Source organism: Lepidochelys olivacea (genome assembly GCF_965140295.1).
Source record: "Lepidochelys olivacea isolate rLepOli2 genome assembly, chromosome: 11".
In the NCBI taxonomy this organism is placed as follows: Eukaryota; Metazoa; Chordata; order Testudines; family Cheloniidae; genus Lepidochelys; species Lepidochelys olivacea.
In genome coordinates this window covers 1658744-1679327 of record NC_140421.1, presented here as the reverse complement: position 1 = coordinate 1679327, position 20584 = coordinate 1658744, and the positions used below count along the sequence as shown (strand labels likewise).

The 20584-nt window shown below is 58.6% G+C and overlaps 1 protein-coding gene across 3 annotated transcripts in view; it reads right to left on the bottom strand.

The window, feature by feature from the left end:
* Positions 1–1105: 1105 nt before the first annotated feature.
* NHEJ1 (non-homologous end joining factor 1) overlaps positions 1106–20584 on the bottom strand; it is a 146492-nt gene continuing 127013 nt past the window's right edge. For all 3 annotated transcript variants that reach the window (XM_084643933.1, XM_084643932.1, XM_084643931.1), the window contains exons 6-8: positions 5111–5228; positions 4698–4834; positions 1106–1708 (exon numbers count right to left, since the gene is read on the bottom strand). In XM_084643933.1, the coding sequence (XP_084500059.1) occupies positions 1628–1708; positions 4698–4834; positions 5111–5228 (336 nt within the window). In that variant the 3' untranslated portion in view covers positions 1106–1627. The remainder of the gene's footprint in view (positions 1709–4697; positions 4835–5110; positions 5229–20584) is intronic.

Sequence of the window (20584 nt, the reverse complement as noted above, 5' to 3'; positions counted from 1 at the left end):
GACTAGCAGTGCCCTGCCCAGCTGCCCTGCCAAAAAAGAGGCACTGCTGGCCCCAGCCTGATCTCTATGGGGCATCCCGGGGCCCACAGCATGGCTTGTGGGCCTAGGTAAGGGGTTCAGGATCCTAGTGCCAGCCCCGGCCTGTAAAGCCAGGGAATGAGCTGAGGATGGAGAAGGGAGCCGGCGAAACGCTGCCAGACAGAGGAAAGCGATGGGTGGGTGGACGGATAGCCAGCATGGCACTGCTGCAGAGTGGGGGGAGGGACAGGCTGCACGCATGAGCTAGTTCTGTAGGCTGCTCCATGCCCGATGGAGGCTCTATGCGCCCTGCAGACGGGGCAGCATGGCATGGAGACAAGCCGCCCTCGAGGCCCTGTATGGGCTAAGCAACCTGCCAGACCAAGCAATGGATTAACCCTTCCTTAAACATCAGTTAACCCTTCCGAAGCGGTTTCTAAGCACCCCATCTAGGTTGTGCGCCCATCGGGCAGGGCTGGCTCACCGCTGCTGACTGGGTTGAGGTTTTTATGGGGTTCTGGCCACTCCCAGCAAAGAAGAAATCAAAGACTTCCCTGTCTCAGGATGGGGCTGGTTGGCACCCAGACCCTCTGCCCAGTTCTGCAACCAGCCTGGATGGCACCACTGGGCATGAAGCCCAAGGCCTCTTATCTCAGGGGCTGGCACCCGCCAGCCCCAGCCCAGTTCTTCAGAGAAGAATTGCAATCCCTGGAGCACCTGCCAGGTGCCATCGGCCCCCCGTGGAGATGATGCTGGAGCAGGGCACGCTGGGAGCTGTTGTCCAGTGCCTCCAGCTGGAAGATGAGGGAGGCTGCAATTGGCTTGGTTTCAGGTGTTGCCCTTGGCCTCCCGGTTGGCTGCTAATGTGGCTCCTGGCTGGGCAGAACCATTCTGAACCCTCTGGGAGAACTAGTCCCGGCCAGCTGACACGGGAGCCAAGGGAACCAGCTGCCAAGGAAGAGCCTGCAAAAGTGACAGGCTGGAGAGAAGGGCCAGGGCTTCCGTGTGCCCCCACTCCTCTGGGGTACCTGGCAAGACCGAATGGGAGAAGCCAGAGCAGGCCCCATCCCCAGCCAGACACAGCATCCTCGGGCAGAGAAGGGCCTTTATTGCAAAAAATAAAGGGTGGAGCCACCCGTCCAAAGAACAGGACCCTGCCCCCTCCCCCCATGCAGCTCATCCATGTTCTCAGCCCTGGGGAGCACAGGGAGGGGCAGTCCCACAGCTGGGGGGACCGGGGAGGGAAAGGGCTGAGCAGGAAAGCCAGGCCAGTGTGGGGAGAGGAGATGCACAGGGGTGAGAAGCAGAGGAGACACCTGCCACACCGGCTCTGCCAGTGGAGAGACCTGGCCACGGGCAACACCAGAGACTTCCCAGCATCTAATGCCCACAGGTGAAGTGAGAAGGGGCCGAACGAACTTCCTTCAGCAGGATCTGCCATGGGGGGAGAGGGCCCCACGCACTGCCTGGAGCGGGAGCCCTGATTGGCCCTTCTAGATGCTGCGTCAGGGATTCAAGGCTCTGCGCTGGTGTCCTGGAGCTGCTGTGGTGAGCAACGAGTGCCTGGGGCCAGACCCCTCCCCACGGTAAGCGGGAGGGGCAGTGGGTGTCAGCCGAACAGCCCCTTTGCCTTCTTCCTCTTGGCCTTGGACACGGGCAGTCGGGCTCTCTGGGCCGGAGAGGAGGGAGTCTGGAACCAAAGGAACTTCTGTCAAACCAACGGGGATGCTCCTGCGGGCTGGGTCTGTGCATGAGGCTGTGTGCACGTCCATAGGTGCTGGAACTAAGGCCACGGGGGGCTGCCGCACCCCCTGGCTTGAAGCGGTTTCCATCATATACAGCGTTGGCAGTTTGGGTCAATAGATCCCCACTGTACAAAGTGTTTCAGCAGCCCAGTGCTTGTCTGTCTGGGTGTGCATCTGTGTGTGTCTGTGTGCGGAGCCATGTCTCTGGGCATGTGTGTGTGTGCGTTATGGCCATGTGTGTGCATGCATGCACAGAACAGGAGCACTATAAACCAGTCAGAGTTTCTCTAGCCCCTGCGTCCCAAAGCACTTCCCAGCCCGTAACTCCCAGCATGTACCCAGCTGGGATGGGTACAGCAGCGCCACCCTGCAGGTCAGGGCAGGTGGACAAGGCCCCTTGTTTCCAATTAAAAGTGCGGATTTGATGGAAAAATGCTGCCCATCCCAGTCACCACCCCAGAGACAGTGAGGGGCCCCCAGTCCCAGAGCTCCCCCATCCTAGCTCCCAGCCCCAGTGCTCCCACCCCCCGTGGGCTCCCAGCCCCAGCTCTCCCCTGCCCTGGCTTCCAGAGCTCCTGCACCTCCCACTGGCTCCCAGCCGTGTGCAAACGACACACAGGAAAGCTGTCCGTGACAGATGCCTCCTCCCTGGGGCCCAGCCCTGCCCTGCTGGGATGCACCCTGCCGCCAGCTCTCCCCCACACAGCACTCTCTCCCTGCTGGAGCCCAGCCCCCTCACACAAGAAGCTCCAGCCCCAGTTTCCAGCCTTGCCCAAGGGAAAACCTTTCTGAGTGGCTGCCTGCCCTGCTGCCCCGCTTCCTGGGGAACAGCAGCCAGTCAGAGGTGCTGTAGGAGGCAAGCAGAGTTCTCGCCCCACCCTGCAGGGGCCAGAGGAGTTTTTGGGTAGGGGAGGAGGGAGAGGGAGCAGCCAACACCGTTCTCACAGAAGGGGAGCAGAGCCCTGCACCAGGACTGGGATCCCACAGGACCTGCTCCCATCATATTGGGAGTGGGTGAAATGGGCTTTGTTGCAGGTGGGATGGGCGGGCAAAAAACCAGACTGCGGGAATTTGCAGGAAATCACTAAATCTCTCATCAGTTTACCGAGAGTAGCCTATTCAGGACATGGCTAATTATTTTGTTCGAACTTCTCTTTCCTACACCTGTGTATCTCCCTGGCTCCAGATCCAGTGCTGTACACCGGCTCAAGTCAGGGCCGAGAATCACAGTCACAGGGTTTCTTGTGTGTTGTTCTGGGACGCCACATATGCGCAGACGGTCGCTGTTGTATCAGCTGGCTGTCAGTGCTGCGAGCAGTTTTTCTGTTCAATGTTTTTCAAAAAGCAGTAATAATCCTGACACAGAAATAACTTGACTGGGATGTTTCAAAGTTCTAAAAACAGCGCTTAAGTGGGTTAAAAATTTCCAGTTTTTTTTTTAAACAACTTACTTTTTATAATCATTAAAAAACCCTGCACCTTTTAAGGCAAAATTTTGGGGCAATTTGTTTTGACATTCTGTGTGATAGACACACAACAATAGTTGGTCATAAATAGAATTTCATCAATGTAAAGCAAGTTTTTCCTTTTTTAAAATGAAGGTTTTAATACTTACACTTAAGCGAGGGATAGACAGAGACTTGATGTCTATTATAACAGGAGTTAAAGTATTATTTACATGGTTTAAGCAAGATTTGTTTAATCCTTTTAGTGGTAAAAATTGTGTCTGAATTCCGTTTATAATATATTAACCAACCGTAGTGGGTTTTTTAGTAGCGGGGGGAATCTGTCTCTCTTGCGGGATCTAAGGTTTGTATAGGTGGGAGCGGGATAAAAATGCAAGAAACAATGCGGGGGCGAGTGGGTATTGCAGGGCGGGAGCAGGACTAAAAAATAGTCCCAGGCAGAGCTCTAGTAGGGAGAACACAGAGCCCAGCAGGCCCCCTCCTGTGGGTCAGTCTGCTCCTCCTCCCCTCCCCTGTCAAAGGGTCAGTCTCCTCTCCGCTCCCTCCCCTCCCATGAACCATGGGTCAGTCTGCTCTCTCCTCCCCTCCCCATGGGTCAATCTGCTCCCCCTCCCCGCCTGTGAGCCATGGGTCAGCCTGCTCCCCCCTCCCTCTCCCCTGTCAATGGGTCAGTCTGCTCTTCACTCACTCCCCTCCTGAGCCATGGGTCAGTCTGCTCCCCCCTCCCCTCCCATGAGCTATGGGTCACTCTGCTCCCCGCTCCCCCGCGTCTCTAACACCTGTGGGCAGTTCCAGAGGGGACCCCCACTGCAGAGCATCCCGGCTGGAGCAAGGGGAAGATGCCCTCCTGGAGCTGCAAGAGTGGGCTGGGTGACACAGCACTAAGGAGCTGGAGGCCCTGCACCACCCCGCAGCCGGGCCAGGGCCACCTCACTCTGTCCACTGGGGAGCTGGTAGCTCTGTAACTGCCCCACACACCAGGAGAGTTCACAATCCAAAGTTGGGGGTGGGTGTTTGGACTGGACATGTCCCATTAGGAACTTGGCTGAGACCCACCTGGTCACCACACAGCCACTGGATGGGAACCAGCTTTGATCAAATAGGGCCAGAAAGGCTCCATGTACACAGTCCTCTGAGCCAGCCCGTCCCCACCCTGGGGCTGGATCAGAGCCCTAGAGGGGAAAGGCCCAGTTTCCCATTCTCCACCCCCCAAGCCAGCCAGAGGGGAAAGGATCCCACAACCAATCCTATGAGCCAGCTAGTCTGCAGAAGGTTGGCTTGTGTCAGAGACTGAGGAGGGAACAGAGGGCTCCGGAGCAGAACCCAGTCACTGCAGGCACTTGGTGGAACCTCTGTGGGGTGGAGGCTGCTCAGCACAGCTTGTCTCTCCCTCCAGGGCCAGCCTTTCCCCAGTCAGGTCTCTCACACCAGCCTTCCAGGAGGCTGCTGGTTTGGGAGCTGCACTTACCGCTGTGGCTCCCAGGCTCTGGGGCAGGTCAGAGGGTGGCTCAACACTTTCCTGCTGAGAGCCCACCGTGACCAATGAGTCCATGGCCTCCCCAGGCAGCTGGGGAGATGAGGCGAGCTCCAGGGTCTCAGCATCCCCTGTCCCAAAGAGAGAAGGCAGGAGTCAGATATGCGTGAGGGAGCAGAGAGGCCAACAGCTAGGGGAGAAGGATGTCGGTCACCCACTGACTCTGGGGAGCAAAGCAATATGGACACCCCTAGCTATAGGGACCAGACCCTCCCTGCCTGCCAGGCCAGAAACTCCAGGACCATTGGGATGGGGCGATGCCCAGTGCCCCCCACACCTCTTGTAGGAGGGGACCCCTGGTACAAGCTGCACTGGACACATTTCCATCTCCCCTCCCCCCAACTCACCTGAGTGGCGCCGCTTCTGTGCTGCCCTCGCCTCCTGCCTGGCCACGGCTGTGTAGAGATGCTGCAGGGTGCTTGTGAATGCCTGGCCGTCCCCTGCACCGCACAGCTGGGGCAGACTCTGAAAGGGACAAGAGGCACCGTCAATCCCCCTCTGTGCCGTGCCAGCACCTGGTGCCCAGCCCAACGACGCTGCGGCTGAAGACTGTGCTCGGGGTAATTAGTGGGGGGAGCAAGAGCCACCTGGGGACTTCACTGATCCCAGGCCCTCGGCTCCATCTCCTCTGAAATACCCCCAGCATGTTACATAGCCACTACCTGCCCGGAGAGCGCCCCCTCCTGACCCCACCCGACATCCTGCAGCACAGCGCCCCCTGGTGCCATGCTGGGGCCAGCACTGTCTGCTAGGGGAGAGCACCCCTTAGTCACCCCACCCCACTCCCTGCCCTAGTGCCATGCTAGGGCAGTGGGGCCAGCACTGACTGCAAGGGGGGAGAGAAAGCCCCGCCCCATAGCACTACTTACTGCTTGGCAGTCTGCCATCCCAGTGCCTTGGGCAATGTGATGGAGGTTCAATATATAACACAACTCTGGTGCCCCCCAAGAGGGGGTCTCATCCTTCTTCTGGGAGTGCAGGGGGTTTAACTGGAACATGTTCTCAGCACTGGGGAGCTCGCTGCCTGCACCCCCAGCACATCACCCCATCTGCCCAGCATGTTCCTAAGCTTGGCCCCATCCGAGCACTGGCCCCACCCCCACAAGTGCAAAGTCATCTGGGCCAGCCTGCCAGCAGCTAGGTGGGCTCCTGGCTTTGCATTCTGCCCCTCAGTGGAGCAGGGTTCACTGCATTTCAGAGGCCCCTTGCCAACTACAGCTGGGGGCAGCCTCTGCCCAGCCAGTGCCTCATACTGTCCCCCTCAATCTAGTGGCCCAGAAATAGGCCCCACATTACTGCCCAATTACTGTAGGGCTGTGGGAACACAGAGATCAGAGAGGGCAAGTCCGGCTCCTGTCTTGTGTGGCCCCCACCCCTTTCCCTGTGGCATTCCCTCTCCAGAGCCCAGGACCACTGACTTAACCCCACAAACCAGGGGCTGCTCCCACAGCCGATGGGGACTAGGACAGATCATATGAGCGGGTCCCAGGCCAGCGAGGGCTTCTGAGACGCCTGACCCTCCGTCCAGAGACTAGCAGGCAGCCCGTGCCAAAGCCAGCACACCAGGCTCACAGCATAATCTGCTAGCTTCAGTCTCCCAGTGCCTCAGGCTGCACGGTGGGTGGCTCTGGCCTGCTGGGGGCCTGGATCCGTGTCACTATTCTTGATGTTACAACACCACACTCTGGTATCAGGAGCCACGCTGCCAGGCCTGAGAGATTGTCCCTGCCCCAAGGACCTTGCAGTCTAAACTGAGATGGGCGAGGAGGCAGGATTACTAGCCAAGGCCACACTGGGAGTCTCTGGCAGAGCCAGACACTGAACCTGGGTTTCCTGCATCCCCAGCCAGCACCTTGACCATAAGGCCAGCCTGGCCCTGTGGGAGACGTGGTGGTGCCCTGCTTGCCGGGTGCAGATGAAAAACGTGGAGCTTCCTTAGTTCAGGGGTACTGCACCTTGACCCAGGGCCAGTGGGCACTGCTGAGTGGAAGAGGTAGCTGGGCACCCATCTGCAGACTCACTGGGACACTGCTGGCCTGGCAGCTTCTACTTACACCCTGACGCTCGTTGCCAATCTGGGCCCTACCAGAGCAATGGGTGCATGGGCCTACAGACCTGCACTCAGCGCTCAGCAGGGTTGCTCTGGACCTGGCCTTGCAGAGCTCCTCCCGCACGGGCTGAGCAGCTGGCAGGACAAGCCTGCTCCAGCACTTGGCAGAGCCCTGCTCCTCCCCAGCTGTGCACACACACACCTGCTCCAGCCTGTGGGCTGGAGTCCCATTCAGCAGAGGATTCCAGAGGCCGTGCCTGGGGCTCTGCGAGCTGAGAGTCATTCATGAAATGCTGCTGATAAGATCTAATGGGAAGGGCTGTGGCTTCCCCTGCAGGAGCGACTGAGGCCCTGAATCAGGCAGCAGCCTGTGCGATAAGGGGCGTGTGAGGCCTGGGCCAGGTCTGAGTTTCAGCCAGGCAGGGGCGAGCAGAGACGGGACCCCAACCTCTAGCAAGACACCCTCGTCCCCTCCCTGCTCTGACTGAGGCAGAGGGAGGAGGCTGGGATTCCTGAGCACCCCGCACCACAACGCAAAGCTGTGCCCACCAGCAGCCCCAGGGCAGCATTGGCATGAGGGGGCCAGAGACAGGGTGAGGCAGCAGAGAGCCCTTCTGCATAACTCCAGAGCCCACTCCAACTCAGAGCCTCTCAGCGCTAATCCTGCCACGTGGCCCAGGCCACCCCCAGTCCTCGGCACCCCCAACAGGCACTGCCCACAGAACAGGGAATGGGTCAGCACTCCGATATCTGAGTGCCCAGTGGAAATGGAGTCCATGGCCAGTGCTGGGGGTGACATCCCATCCCAGGACACATAACCATCACCTGCCTTGGGAAGGCCGGTACCCCATCCCCCACACCTCCAAGGGCACCGGAGTAGCTAGCAGCTGGTACCTGCACACCTAGACGAGCCCCCCGCCTTTTCCACTTGGTCGCATGGGCTGCTGCAATGTTCCCCAGTGCAAGTGCCATGCTGCACCCCAGAGCCAGCAGTCACTGAAAGCACCCATCTCTGCTGGGCCCACGTTCTCTCCCATCCCTTCTCTGGCACCAACAGCGCCCCTCATTTGTTTGCCAGACAGGGTCCCTTTCCTGGGTAAATATGCCCAGGTGCCCCTGGGGACTCAGCAGGGCCCTTGCGAGGAGGGGCTGTGTGCCTTGCACAGGCTGGGGATTTCCGCCAGCTGTCTGGCACCATGAACAGCTCTGTGTCCCCACTTCAGCCGATACCTCCAAACGGCCACATTTGCCATCCCACTGCAAAGCAAATGACTTTCCCAGTTTGTTTTTTCTTAATGGTTTTTTCTTTCGCTCGAGTGCGTGCCCGGCCCCAGCTCGGCGCGGTGCCAGGCGGAGCAAGCGTCATGCTCGGCCGGGAGGCGAGTGCTGCAGCATGTCCACAGGAAACCAAAAAGCACTTGCCACATCTCTACCTCCATCTGAAGTGAGTCGCCATCCCAAGGCTCTGGGGATGGGAGTGGCCCTGGCCAAGTAACACAGGGCTCCTGGGGGAGCATTTCAGACCCTCCCCCGAGGCAGGAGGGACTCCCCTGTACAATCATCAGAGCCACGCTGCTCTCAGAGGCCCATCTGAGTTTGGATGGGGCTGTTGGCCTCTGTGTGCTCCCCCTAGTCCATAGGCCCAGCGGCTCCAGAGCAGCTAGCCCGAGTGAGGAGAGGCCCCCCCCGCTTTTATTTGAACACACCCAAGTAGCAACAGGGACTTGGCCGAGGTTCCCATCCCCACACCCGCAGGCCAGGAATGGCAGCTGCCCATGCAGCTCCTAGCAGAGCAGGGCAAACGCGCAGAAGGCATCACGGCTCCACTCAGCAGGCGTAGGGACCAGCAGCAGCAAGCACAGCTCTGCGTGCCTAAAGGGCAGGTTGGGAAAAGTTACTCCAAAGGAAGGAAATTCCCAGGCAAGGCTCTCACTGCCCCCTCAGCTCATCTTCCTCATGCCCAGCAGGGGGTGCTGTGAGGAGCAGGGCAGGGGCACAGGCTGGGGCAGGAGCTCCCGCCTAGATCAGTCCCAGCTGCCCAGCAGGGGGCGCTGTGTCATGGTGCGCTCTCTGCTATGAAGAAGCATCTCCCCGATGCCGTGCACAGACACGCTCGGCCCACACTGCACTGACGGAGATGCAGCAGGCTCTCTGCCTGGGGGAGGGGGCACATCGCGAGCACTTTACCCCCCAGCCCCAGCACAAAGCAAACCCATCACCCTGCCCGCAGCGTGTGTGTCAAAGGTCTGAGGGTGAGGGCTAATCTCTGCCGGCTCTGCCCACTCCACACCCAGACAGCAGGGAGAACAAAGTGTAACAGATAAAGGCCAGTTCCTCTGTGCTGGAGGGGGGCGTGGATCTGCTCAAGGCCAGAGTCCACAGCCTGCGCCTGGCAAGTCACAGCAAGGGCCTGCGACTACCGTCCCCTCCTTCCTGACCTGGGGCGTCTCCCTGGGGTGCTCGAGGGAGGGAGCAGCAGCCATTGCTGACAGGCCCCTTGCTGGTGCTGGATCAGTTCACCTGATGCTGGTCCCGCTTGCTGGGGCCGGGGCGGCTGGAGCACGGCGGCCCACTTGCACGAGCAGAGGCGGCTCTCGGCGTGGAGCTGAGGGGAGCCACTGCCACCAGCGCCCAGCTCCAGGGCCCGTGGCCACAGGGGGCTCAGCTTCAAGCCCAGTCACATGGGCGAGGGGTGTAGGAAATGGCACCTGGCACAGCCACTGGGCAGCACAGAGCCCCTAGGACAGGCAGCCAAGCACTCGCCCCCACTGCCAGGCCGGGCCAGCCTCAGCCCACCACTACCCTCATGGAACTGGAGCCAGGGCTGCTGCCTGGAGGGCTGCAGGCCTCAGGAGTGCTTCACCAGCTCCTCACCCCCAGCTCTAGGGACAAGCCATTGGGCTGGGAGTCAGAGACCATGGGGGCAATTCCTGGGCAAAAGAAATCAGCCCTTTGAGACATGGCCCCAGCACCTCCTGCTCCACCAGCCCCCGCTCTCTGGCACCCTGAGCTTCACTGCACTGCTGCTCCTACATCCCCAGCACTTCTGAGCTCGCTGCCAGTTCAGCTCTTCTAGCACAAGACCCCCAGCCCCTTGCCCCCCATTGGGGGCTCTGCGACCCAGATCCGAGCCTTGGTCGGATTTGGAAAGAAGTGCCAGGGAAGGAAGGTGAGGAGGAGAGGGCAGAGACAGGAGAGCACCTCCTCATTGCCCAGGCAGCCTGCAGGACTTCTTTGGGGGAGGCAATCCAGGCCCCTCCAGCAGCCCTGAGTGCAGTATGCTGGGAGAGCAAGGGGGAGCCAGGGGGCACGAAGGTACAGGCTGTCTATCTGCCCCTCCTCCACAGCAAGGCACAGGAGGCAGCTCCCCCCTGCTGCCTTGGCAATGTGAAGATCCATGACCTGGAGCGGCTGCTTTCCTTGTGCTGTGACCCAGCCAGGCGTCTCCCTGCCCGCTGCCAGAGGCGGGAGGGACTGCCCGAGGGGTGAGAGCAATGCCTGGGCCCTGAATGTCCCTCTTTGGGCCATCCTTGGCAACTCGTCAGCACCTCACCGGCGTGCACATGGCTGCCCTGTGAGGAAGGGGGACACAAGGAACGGAGAAGAGATGGGTCCAGCCCTTCAGGTGACCCTTCCCCATAGCATAAACACACAGATCACGGGATGGAACAGCACGTGCAGAACCACTACAAGGGAGCAGTGCAGTGTTCCCCTGTGGAACTCCCTGCAGTAGGAGGCAAGTGTGGGAGTCACACACATCCCATGCAGGGCAGGGGTGATTTGATGGCCATTGGTCACGTCTGCAGCTCAGGCCTAAGATTAGGATACGGGCCCTCTGCCCAGAACTGCCCCATGCTCTGCCCCTGGACTATGCACACGCCTTGCAGGGCTTCCTAGGGGTTGCTCCTGCACAGTCACCAGTGCCCAGGGGCAGCTGGGCGAAGTGGGCACTGTGCTGTGCCCACCACAGAGGCATCTCAGATCCGCTCCTCCCGGTTTGCTCCAGAGGCTGCAACAACACACAAAGCCGGGAAGGTAACTGCACTTCAAAGGAAGGCCAATAGCAGCCAATGGAGGCCAGACGCAGCCCAGATCAAAGGCACAAGCTGGAGTCATAATTCAGAGAAAAGCAAACAGCAGCTCCCAGGAAAGTTGGGCACGGCAGCGGAGTGAGCAAAGTGTACCAGATAGCACAGCGCACGGGTCAGTGCCCCGGGGAGGCGGGCACAGGCAAGTCGCAAAGCACAGGGAACAGTGACCCCTGCTGCCTGCAACTACCAGTGGAGACTTCTGTCTAAGCTGGGACGGAGTTGCCAATCCCTAGCCCCAAGCAGCAGTGCCCTTCCTCCGCGCAGCCCTGCTGAGCACTATTGTGGGCAGAGCACGGGGCCTCCTGGGATTTCACCGTGTGACAGATCTCCTCAGACAACACAGGTGGCGGGATCACACTGACACCCCTGGTACTGCTGCCTGGTGCAGCTGCACCCCTGAGAAGGCAGCAGGGAGAGATTTTAAGCAAAAGCTTGTTGTAGCCCCAGTTCCTGGGTCAGACCCTGAGTGTGTGTAACTCAGCACAGCTCCACACACAGCAAGAGAGCTAGGCTGGCTTATGCCAGCTGACCCCATTCGAGGAATAGCTTGTTTTCCTAGTGCCTAGCAGCAGGTGCAGTGAGCTCCCTCTCGCTGCCATGCCCCCAGGGTTGCCCCAGCTCACCAAGAGCAGATGTTGGAATTTCAAAGCCACCAGCTCTGGGCCACGTCCAAACAGCGCCAGAGGGGTGAGAGGGGCACACAGCAAAGGGTCAAAGGAAGACGAGTTTTTAAGCAAAGCTGGGAACACTTCCCTGCAGAGCACTGACTCATCGGGGGGATCAGGCCACTCCAGGATGTCAGCATGCCACCTACAAGCTCCAGGAGGACGCGAGAGACCAGGAGGCATCAAGCCCCTGGGGCACAGGGTGGCCTGTGTCACGTGCCCAGAGAGGGTGTCCCCACCTGTGCACACCCAGGAGCTACTGAGCCTGGAGGTGGCTGGGCCCGACGGACTGCCAGGAGGGGCACAGGCTCCTTGCCAGCATACCTGGCTGAGGCTCCCTCTCATAGCACCAGCAGCAGTGAGGGGCCCATGTGGCAGCATGGCTGTGGGTTTCCTTAGAGACCAGAGGGGAGATGCCGCATGTTCTCAGCAGGGAGTTCTGCAGAGGGTGGCATTGCCCCCAGGCACACAGCATTTCCGCCAGCTGCCCCGCTGAGCCCTGGCCATCTGGATGTCTCAGGAGAAGCAGGAGGCACGTGGGGTGGAGCCTGGCTCTGGATTCAGTCACCACGTGCTCCAGGACCTCGATCTCTTGCAATTAAGTTTAATCCTTGTCTGCTGTAGGCTGGAGATGTTTGCTGGGTTGAGCAGCATGGGGCTGGCATTGGCCTTCAGGGTCAGCCAGTTATGCTGGAATGAGGCCACGGACACAAGGCGCCCAATCCACCCGTGTAAAGAACCTGGGGCCATGGCATTTGTCCCCACTCTTGGGAAGTAGCTGTCGCTGACCTGTACCCGACTGGCCTTCTGCACTTGAGGCTGGCACTGCCCGTGGGAGTCTGTTGCAAATGGGGGCTTGGCTGGGACAGGAGAAGTGCCAAAAGGCACAGTACCCCACCCTCTGTGCCGCTGAGCAAGGAGCAGACTTGGCTGTAGGCAAATGGGAAGTGGGGCTGCTCCCGGCTGTTTTTTCTGCAACAGGAGACCTGCTGCCCATCCCACTGCTGTAGGCTTCCCCCAGCGCTCCCCACCCAGCTGTGCCTTGGGATAAACAAGCTCTGGGACTGCGATCTCTCCGCAAGCGTGCACCCCAGCCGACGGCTAAGTCAGCTCAGCCGCCTGCCCTTCTCCATCCCAGCGACACCTGTGCAGCTCCCCAGTTGAACACACCAGACACTGCATTGGAGTCTCGCTTGGGTGCTCGTTGGACAGATGCTGGCTCCGAGGTCTGAGGACCTGCATTCACACCCCAGTGGCTCTGGGAGCTGAGGCTCGCTTTCCCAAGCTGCAGCTCATCAGCTGCCCAAGCCCCCTGAGTCTTCATATTCCCCCCCGGGAGCTGACTACAATCCTTAGTGACTTCCATGAACAGAACCAGTTGGTAACACCTGCAAATGACTCAGGCCACTGACCACCTCCCCTGCGAGTCACTGACACACAAGATAGGCCTGGTCCCAGCCTGGCACATCTGGCTCTCACCAGGCAGCCTCCCTGCCCACCCCCAGACTACCTCAGGGGCTCTTTTTCCTTACCACTCTCCTGAGGGAACATGCTGTGAGCTAAGGCCAGCGGCAAGAGAGTGGGCTTCTCGGCGCCTAGGGGCCATCCCAGAGCTGCTTTCTGGGCTTGCCCACAGAAGCTGAGTTGCACCAGAGCCAACTGAACCCCTGGGCCAGCATGGGGCAGTAGACGGGGGTGCAGAGCAAATGGGTTCATTTGGGGAATGTCCCAGGAGAGGAGCTGGGTGGAGCACACAAAAGCTCCTTGTCCAGGAAGCACTGCTGGGGGGCTACTTCGCCCTCTGGCCGGGTAGCAGGTAAGCAGCTGATCCACAAAGCCCTGATCTCACCCCAGGTCGGGGAGGTGGAAAGCCAGCAGCAGCTCCATGCGAGGGGGCATGCCCAGCGTGTTATGACTACCTGGCCACAAGGCCAAGTGGGCTGCGTGGGTATCAGATGGAGCGATTCAAGGCTACGGCAGGAGTGCAGGAGGCTTTGCAGCATGCCCTGAGGAGCTGTGCGATTAGTGACCAGCGAAGAATTCCAGGGGGCTCCTGGGCAGACAGAGACCCTGATCCCTGCTACAAGGCAGGCAGTGCCTGAGGGGAAGAGAGGAGCTGCTTCCCCATCCTGTCCCTGCAGCTCCTCATGCCCCAGGAAACCTCAGCTGGAAGGGGGCGGCAAGGCAGGCTGCACCCGTGTCTGCAGGGGACATGCTTGCAGGGAGGGCATGGGCTGCAGAAGCTGAGCACTGCCTTGCCTTCCTGCCCAGAGGGCCTGTGTGGCATGACAAGGGGGGTGGTGCCACAAAGCGTGATGGGCATGGGGCACATCAGCACAGGGACTTAGGGAGCCATCTGAGAGAGGCCTTGGGGGCTACACTTAGATTGTCAGGAGGAAGGTTTCAATCTGGGGCCCTCTGAAATGCTGCTGGTTCCACATGTTGGCTCTGCGAGGAGACTCCTGCCGGCCAGACATGATAGTGCCACAGAAACCAGGCACCAGGGAGCTCGGAGCTGGCTTTTCTATACTGGGTTGCCAGTTGCTAATGCCGATGGGCAAGACTCCAATATAGCCCCGACCCCGATTAGCGCCTCCTGTTCCAAAGAGCCCCCGTGGAGTCACCGGGCCCTGCTCCAGGCAAGGGAGGGTGACAGAATCTGGCCCGATGCTGCAGCAAACAGCAGGACAGTGCAAAGCTGTGTCTGGGGCCGAACACCTCTTACTGACCATGGCGGCAAGAACAAATTAGGTTTACGGCACAACCTAATCTGACAAAACATATTGCTAAACCCAAAGCACAGACCATTATTATACACCCGCTTCATGCAAACCCATGGATATCAAACAGAGACCTCTAGGCCAGCCCCCTGCCCAGCAGAGGATGGGCAATGAGTTCCACAGGTTACCGGTGTGTCATGCACAACACACATCTCTCTTTGGCTCCATCTTACCTGATGGCATCTTGCAGTGACAGTCTCCTGGAGGGCGAAGAGCAGTGCCCAGTCTGCCTTCTCTTTCTCAGGCATCATTCCCTATGCTGCTGTCATGGCCCCTTTCCTTCGCTTCCTCTCTAAACCAAACAATCCCATTCTTTTCAACCTCTCCCCACAAGGGATGTCTCTCCAGGCCCCTAATCACTCTCTGATGCCCTGTCACAGAGTCCCCGGCCGATGCTCTGGAACTGCTCCCTATGAAGCCAGTCAGGACTCTGGAGAAGGCTCCTTTTTGTAAGCAAAAAGAAAAGGAGTACTTGTGGCACCTTAGAGACTAACACATTTATTTGAGTATAAGCTTTCGTGGGCTACAGCTCACTTCATCAGATGCATCCGATGAAGTGAGCTGTAGCTCACGAAAGCTTATGCTCAAATAAATTGGTTAGTCTCTAAGGAAAGATACAGGGACACTCATCTTCCACTCTTCTCGCCTTCCCACACTGCCTCCTAGACAAAGCCATCAGCTCACAAGGCTGCCTAGGCTCATCCAAACTTTCCTTACCAAGCACTTTGCCTCTCCCAACAGATACCCTGCCCTGCCTGTGTCTCCCCCCCTCAGCTGGGGTCTCAGCTCCCACTGTGCTCAGCGCTGCCCTTGCTGTCCCAGTGGAGGTAGGCAGTGAGCTCGCTGCTTTCCTCACTGCATCAGAGCCAGCATGAGCCCCCGCTCTGGTGTGCAAGGGGGCGGGGAGCATCTCTCTGTCCCACCCAGCCCCAGGGGGCTGGTTACAGGCAAGCAGGTGTAACCCTTCTTCCCATCAGAGTTGGCAGTAACAAGGGCCGGGTTCAATATCTAGGGGATCCATTCCAATAACACAATGCAAACCGTCTCGAGCCCCCACCCAGTGACCTGGGACAAATATATACTACCCCTGCTGGGCGCCTCCAAGAGGCAATACTTCCCCTCTCACAAGCACAGAGTCTGAGTGTAGCAAAAAGCCTTTTAATAACAGAGAGAAAAAATGTGGCATTATGTTGGGGAAACACCACCAACAGGATTCATAACACAACCCATGAGCAAAAAAACCCACCCCAAGCAAATTGGGGCATGTCCTTTCCCTTTGGTTCTTGAGTCCAGCAACCCCAAATCACCCAAAGTCCCAAAAGTCCAATGACGCAAAAGTCTCTGTCCCTGGTCAGGGCAGCCCCAGAGTTCGAAAGTTTATCTGCAGAGCTTTACCTCCCAACCTGGGTGGAGATGGGGGCGGGGGTAAGAGGCACCTTACATGATCTGAAGCTGACCGCCCCACAGGGCTCTGCTCCGCTCTGCCAGCCGCCCCACAAACTGCTTCGCTCAGCTCCGTGGCCCACAAGCAGATCCCGCCGTCCCACGAACAGCTCCATCAGCCGTCCCACAAACTGCTCCACAATATATCTTCAGGCTCCCCCACTACTTAACACAACGCTCAGTGATTTCAGCTCTTAGGTGAATTCAGTTTGTAGTAGGGGAGCCTCAGTGCTGGTACACTATTAGCCCAAAGTGAGCTCAACAGCCTGTAACTAGACTCCTAATGAAATCAAATTTAGCTCTGACATTCCACAGTGGAAACAGGAGAAAGTGCAATTAGCATGTAAGACCCTCACCAATTGGCCCATGCCACTAAGTATTAATACTTATCCCCAGCCTCTCTCAATTCAGTTTTGGAACCCATGACCCTTGCCTAGCGAGTGCTATTTAGTTGACGGTGAGTCCCTCCATCATAACAAAAGGCCAAGTACAGTTCCAAGCACAGTTCCCATAATCAGGGTAAAAACAATTTATTCTTCCTGCCCCAATAACAGAGACACTGGGGATCCCACAGCAGCCAAAGTGACCATTTGGGCAGCTATGGCCTCATTCTAGGCGGGGTGGGTGTGCCTATGCAAATGAGATCGGCCCCTGAAGTTCTTTTCCGCAACTTGCCACATCTCACCACCAGATGTCAGGGCGGAGCTCATCCCGACACTGCTTACACAGGTATCCTGAGCTTAGCCGCTCCTCCCTGCTGCCAGCCAGGTCATCTGCACCTTCACTGACCATTTCCCTCACCGCCGATTGGTTCCCTGGATTCAAATTCAAACCCTTGGCAGTTACAGGAGCACGGCCTGGATCCTGTCCCAAAGAGACACAGTCACACCCCAACAGGGTCTTGCAGCTGGTGTCCTGGAGAACCCCAACGACCAGCAAGCCCCACCCCTCCTGGGTCTGCACAGGGATCTGGGCCATAGGCAGGACGAGGGGCTTCGTCCCTGGGACCCTCACTCAGCTCACACAGCCCCTCAGCATCTGAGGCTGCACCACCCAGGGCCTGACAACAGTTCTCTCTGTCCCAGGATCTTGCCACCACAGGAATGTCTCCCCATTGACTATCACCTTCTACTCCCACTGAGAGTCCGAGGGGCCTGACCCCAGCAGACTCCACACAGACATATAGATTGGGACCAGGAGTGGGAGCCTGTCCACATCCCCACCCATCTGGCTGACAGAGTCTATGGCCTTGGGACCCAGCAAGGGAGCTAGACACTGGGGCCTTTCCGCAGGGTCCCCCTGGTTCAAATCGCCAGCCTGCTCAAAGGCAGTGAGGTGGGCATCCACATCCCCCCCTCCTTAACCAGGGGCAGCAATGTAGTCTCGAGGTTCCCTACGGAACTGGCCCCCCGGGGTCTATCCCCACTCACCCCTGGGAGGTCCCCTAGGCCTCTCCGCTCCCCCACCGCCAGTTCATGCTGCTGCTGCTTCTGCAGCTCTTACTTGGACTCTCGCTGTCTCTCACAGTCCTCTTGCTCTCTCGGACTCAGATCCAATCCCGTCCGTCTCCGATCCCCTGATGGGGAACCCGATCGTGAAGACCCCTGTCTGGTCGGGGACAGGAGTCTTGGCGATGCCTAGCTACCACTCCAGCTGCTCCCAGATCCTGCTATAGCCCCATTTGGGTCAGGAATCTGTTCCTTAGAGCAATCCTCCTCCTCCAGCTGCACGATGAACTGTGCTTTGGTGAATTTTCCAATGCGCAACCCTCTCTTTTTGCACCGGGTTACAATGTCCTTCTTCAGGAGACGGGGACAGGCCATCACTCCGCTCTTCCCAAGTTGTTGTGGACTCACAGACCTGTGTGCTCTCAGCTCCCCACGGTTTCCAGGGAGAACCCCTAGTGTGCCAGCCCTTCTCGAGGTCACCATCTCTTTGCCAGGGTCGAGCCGCAGACTCCTCTGCCCCTTGGACTGCTCACTGCAATCCCCAGGGGAACCCTGTTACTGCAAAAGTCCTTCTCTCTCCCAGGGCCAAGCCACAGGCTCCTCCGCCCCTGAGACTACTCACTGCAGTCCCCAGGGGGACCCCATTACTACACACTCCTTCTCGCTGGTCACACACTCCCAGGGGTTAACCACCCCCCTGAAACCGCTTCTCTTTGAGCCTTCATCACGCCTGGTCCTCGTCAATCCCCCTTCGTTTTACTGCTTCCCAGACACTTACTGCAGGAAGCGTACATCCCACCACTGCCACCAGTTGTCACGGAGTCCCTGGGCGATACTCTGAAACTGCTCCCTATGAAGCCAGTCAGGACTCTGGGGAAGTCTCCTTTCTGTGAGCAGACTGTCTGCAGGGCAAAAAGTTCACACAGCTTCCACCTTCCTGGGTCTGACCTCGGAGCATTCAGCATCCTCAGCTCCTCCGTGTGCTTCCCACAGCCAGTCCACTCAGGCGGGGTCCTAGGGAAGCCAGAGGGTCCTGCACCCCAACTCCGCAGTCAGATGTGACTCTCAGTCAGCCAGTAAAACAGAAGGTTTATTAGATGACAGGAACATGGTCTAACACAGAGCTTGTAGCTGCAGAGAACAGGACCCCTCAGCTGGGTCTATTTTGGGGGGCAGTGAGCCAGACAACCACGTCTGTACTTCACTCCATGTCCCAGCCAGCCTCAAACTGAAACACTCTCCAGCCCCTCCTCCTCTGGGCTTTGTCCCTTTCCCGGGCCACCGGATTCCTTTGTTCTCCAACCCTTCAGCTCTCACCTTGCAGGGGGGAAAGGCCAGGCCATCAGTTGCCAGGAAACAGGGTGTCGGCCATTCTCTGTGTCCAGACCCCTGCACACACCTGCCCTCGAGGGCTCTGCAATGATCATACACCCTTATCCCACCCCCTAGATACTTAAGAACTGCCTAGGGGAAACTGAGGCACCCCCACACTATTCAGAGGAAACGTGAAGAACAGTCCCGCTTCGTCACACCCCCCTCTCTGCTGTCTGAGACAGGATGCCAGGTTCCCAGAGGAGGGTGTCCAACTGATTGACAGAAGGGCACTCCATTGGTTCCCCATCCCATTCCTTCACCAGCCTGATTCCCCCTTTGCTTTTGGGACAAAACTGCACTCAGCCAAGATTCTCTCTGAGCTGCCCGCAATGGCCTGCAGGCGACAAGGGGATCATCCTGGGCTGGAGCGACAATCGTCCATCCATCCATCCTTCCACACTGTCCCACAACGTGAAAACAAGGAGGGTGCACAAAGGTATGGAAAGGCAACACCTTCACAGCCGCTGCGAGGGAGTGCTACCCTGCACGCTTCATTTATGGCCAGCCTGTGGAATCACTCGCCGTGGCACAGGCTGTGCTGGGTGAACCTTCACACCATTCATACACCTGGTACCTCACAGACATTAAAGCCAGAAGGGCTCACTATGGTCATCTAGTGACGTCTGCCCCAACATAGCTTCTCCCAGTCACTCCTATGGCTGGACCAGAGCCGCTGTCAGACAGCCACCCCATCTGGCCAGAGAGACTCCACACCATGGGGAGCCCCACGGCCTGGGGGAGCCATTCCAACGGGTCATTCCCCTCCCAGGTACAAATCTACATCTTATTTCCTGTCTGCATGTGCCTGGCTCCAGCCCCAGTCCCTAGACCTCGCTCTGCCCTTGTCTGGTAGGGTGGGAGCCCTCTGCTACCACACACCATCAGTTCCACTTCCATCTCCAGCACCCTGCATGCAGAGGGGAGCCTGTGCACAATCCAGTGAGATAATCTTAGGTATGAGCAAATCACCCCCTCCTGGCACTAGCCCAGGCCCGCAGGCGTCAGAGAAGGTGTCCCCATCCACACCAAGGATATGCAGGACACTGCCTTGCTCGAGACATCAGCTGTTGGCTCTGCTGGAGCCAGGGTCGCAGGCTGGCTGGACCAATGGTCTGATCCGCTACAGCAAATCCTCAGCTCCTGTGTTAGTGCCAAACGCCAGAGTCTAAATCTGTCGCTCTCGCGGATGGGGACTGACCCTTTCATTATCACACCAGAGCTTTCTCCGCGGCTGCAAACATTCCTCTCTGCACACCCCACATTCCTACTTTTTAATATATTTTTAACTGAAAAACAGAGCGACTGGGGCCTGCTGGAAATTACAGGCTGGCTGCTGTGGCTTGTATGTCAGATCTGCCCACATTCCCGTGGCGAGCCTCAGCACATGTTCCACCAAGGGCACGCTTCATAATTCACGCTGCAGCCAGGCACCACGGGGCGTGGGCCAGGGAAGGGGAGCTCCAGCTTTCCCAGGCTCACTCCCTCCGGCGGGCTCCATGGAAGTGGTGTGGTGGAATGGCACCCAGGGAATGGCACTGGGATGACTGAGGCGGGCACAGCAGCAAAGGCTGGCGGCTCTGTACCACTCCACACTGGGTGCAGGATGAGTCGGGGGCCTGGGACATTTCGGAATCAGCCCTCAAGGCCCCACCTTGTCACTAGGCCTCCCCCACATCATCCCCTTCCACAGCAACAGCAACACACCCAGAGGCATGGAGAACACATGCCGCACCCGTGGCTGTCCCAGTCTCCCTCACTCACCACCCTGGAGCCCTGGGTGTCCCGGCTGCAGCTCCCACCAGATCAGCGCCACCACCAGTGCCCAGCACCCCTCCCAGTACAGGCTGGAATCAGCACAGGGAATGCCAGCTGGTGCCTACAAAGGGCCATTCAGTTCCCGTCCTGGATCAAGTGGAGAGAAAGAAGCGCGCACGCCCGGTGACAGCAGAGACCAGCGCCCCTGCTCGTCT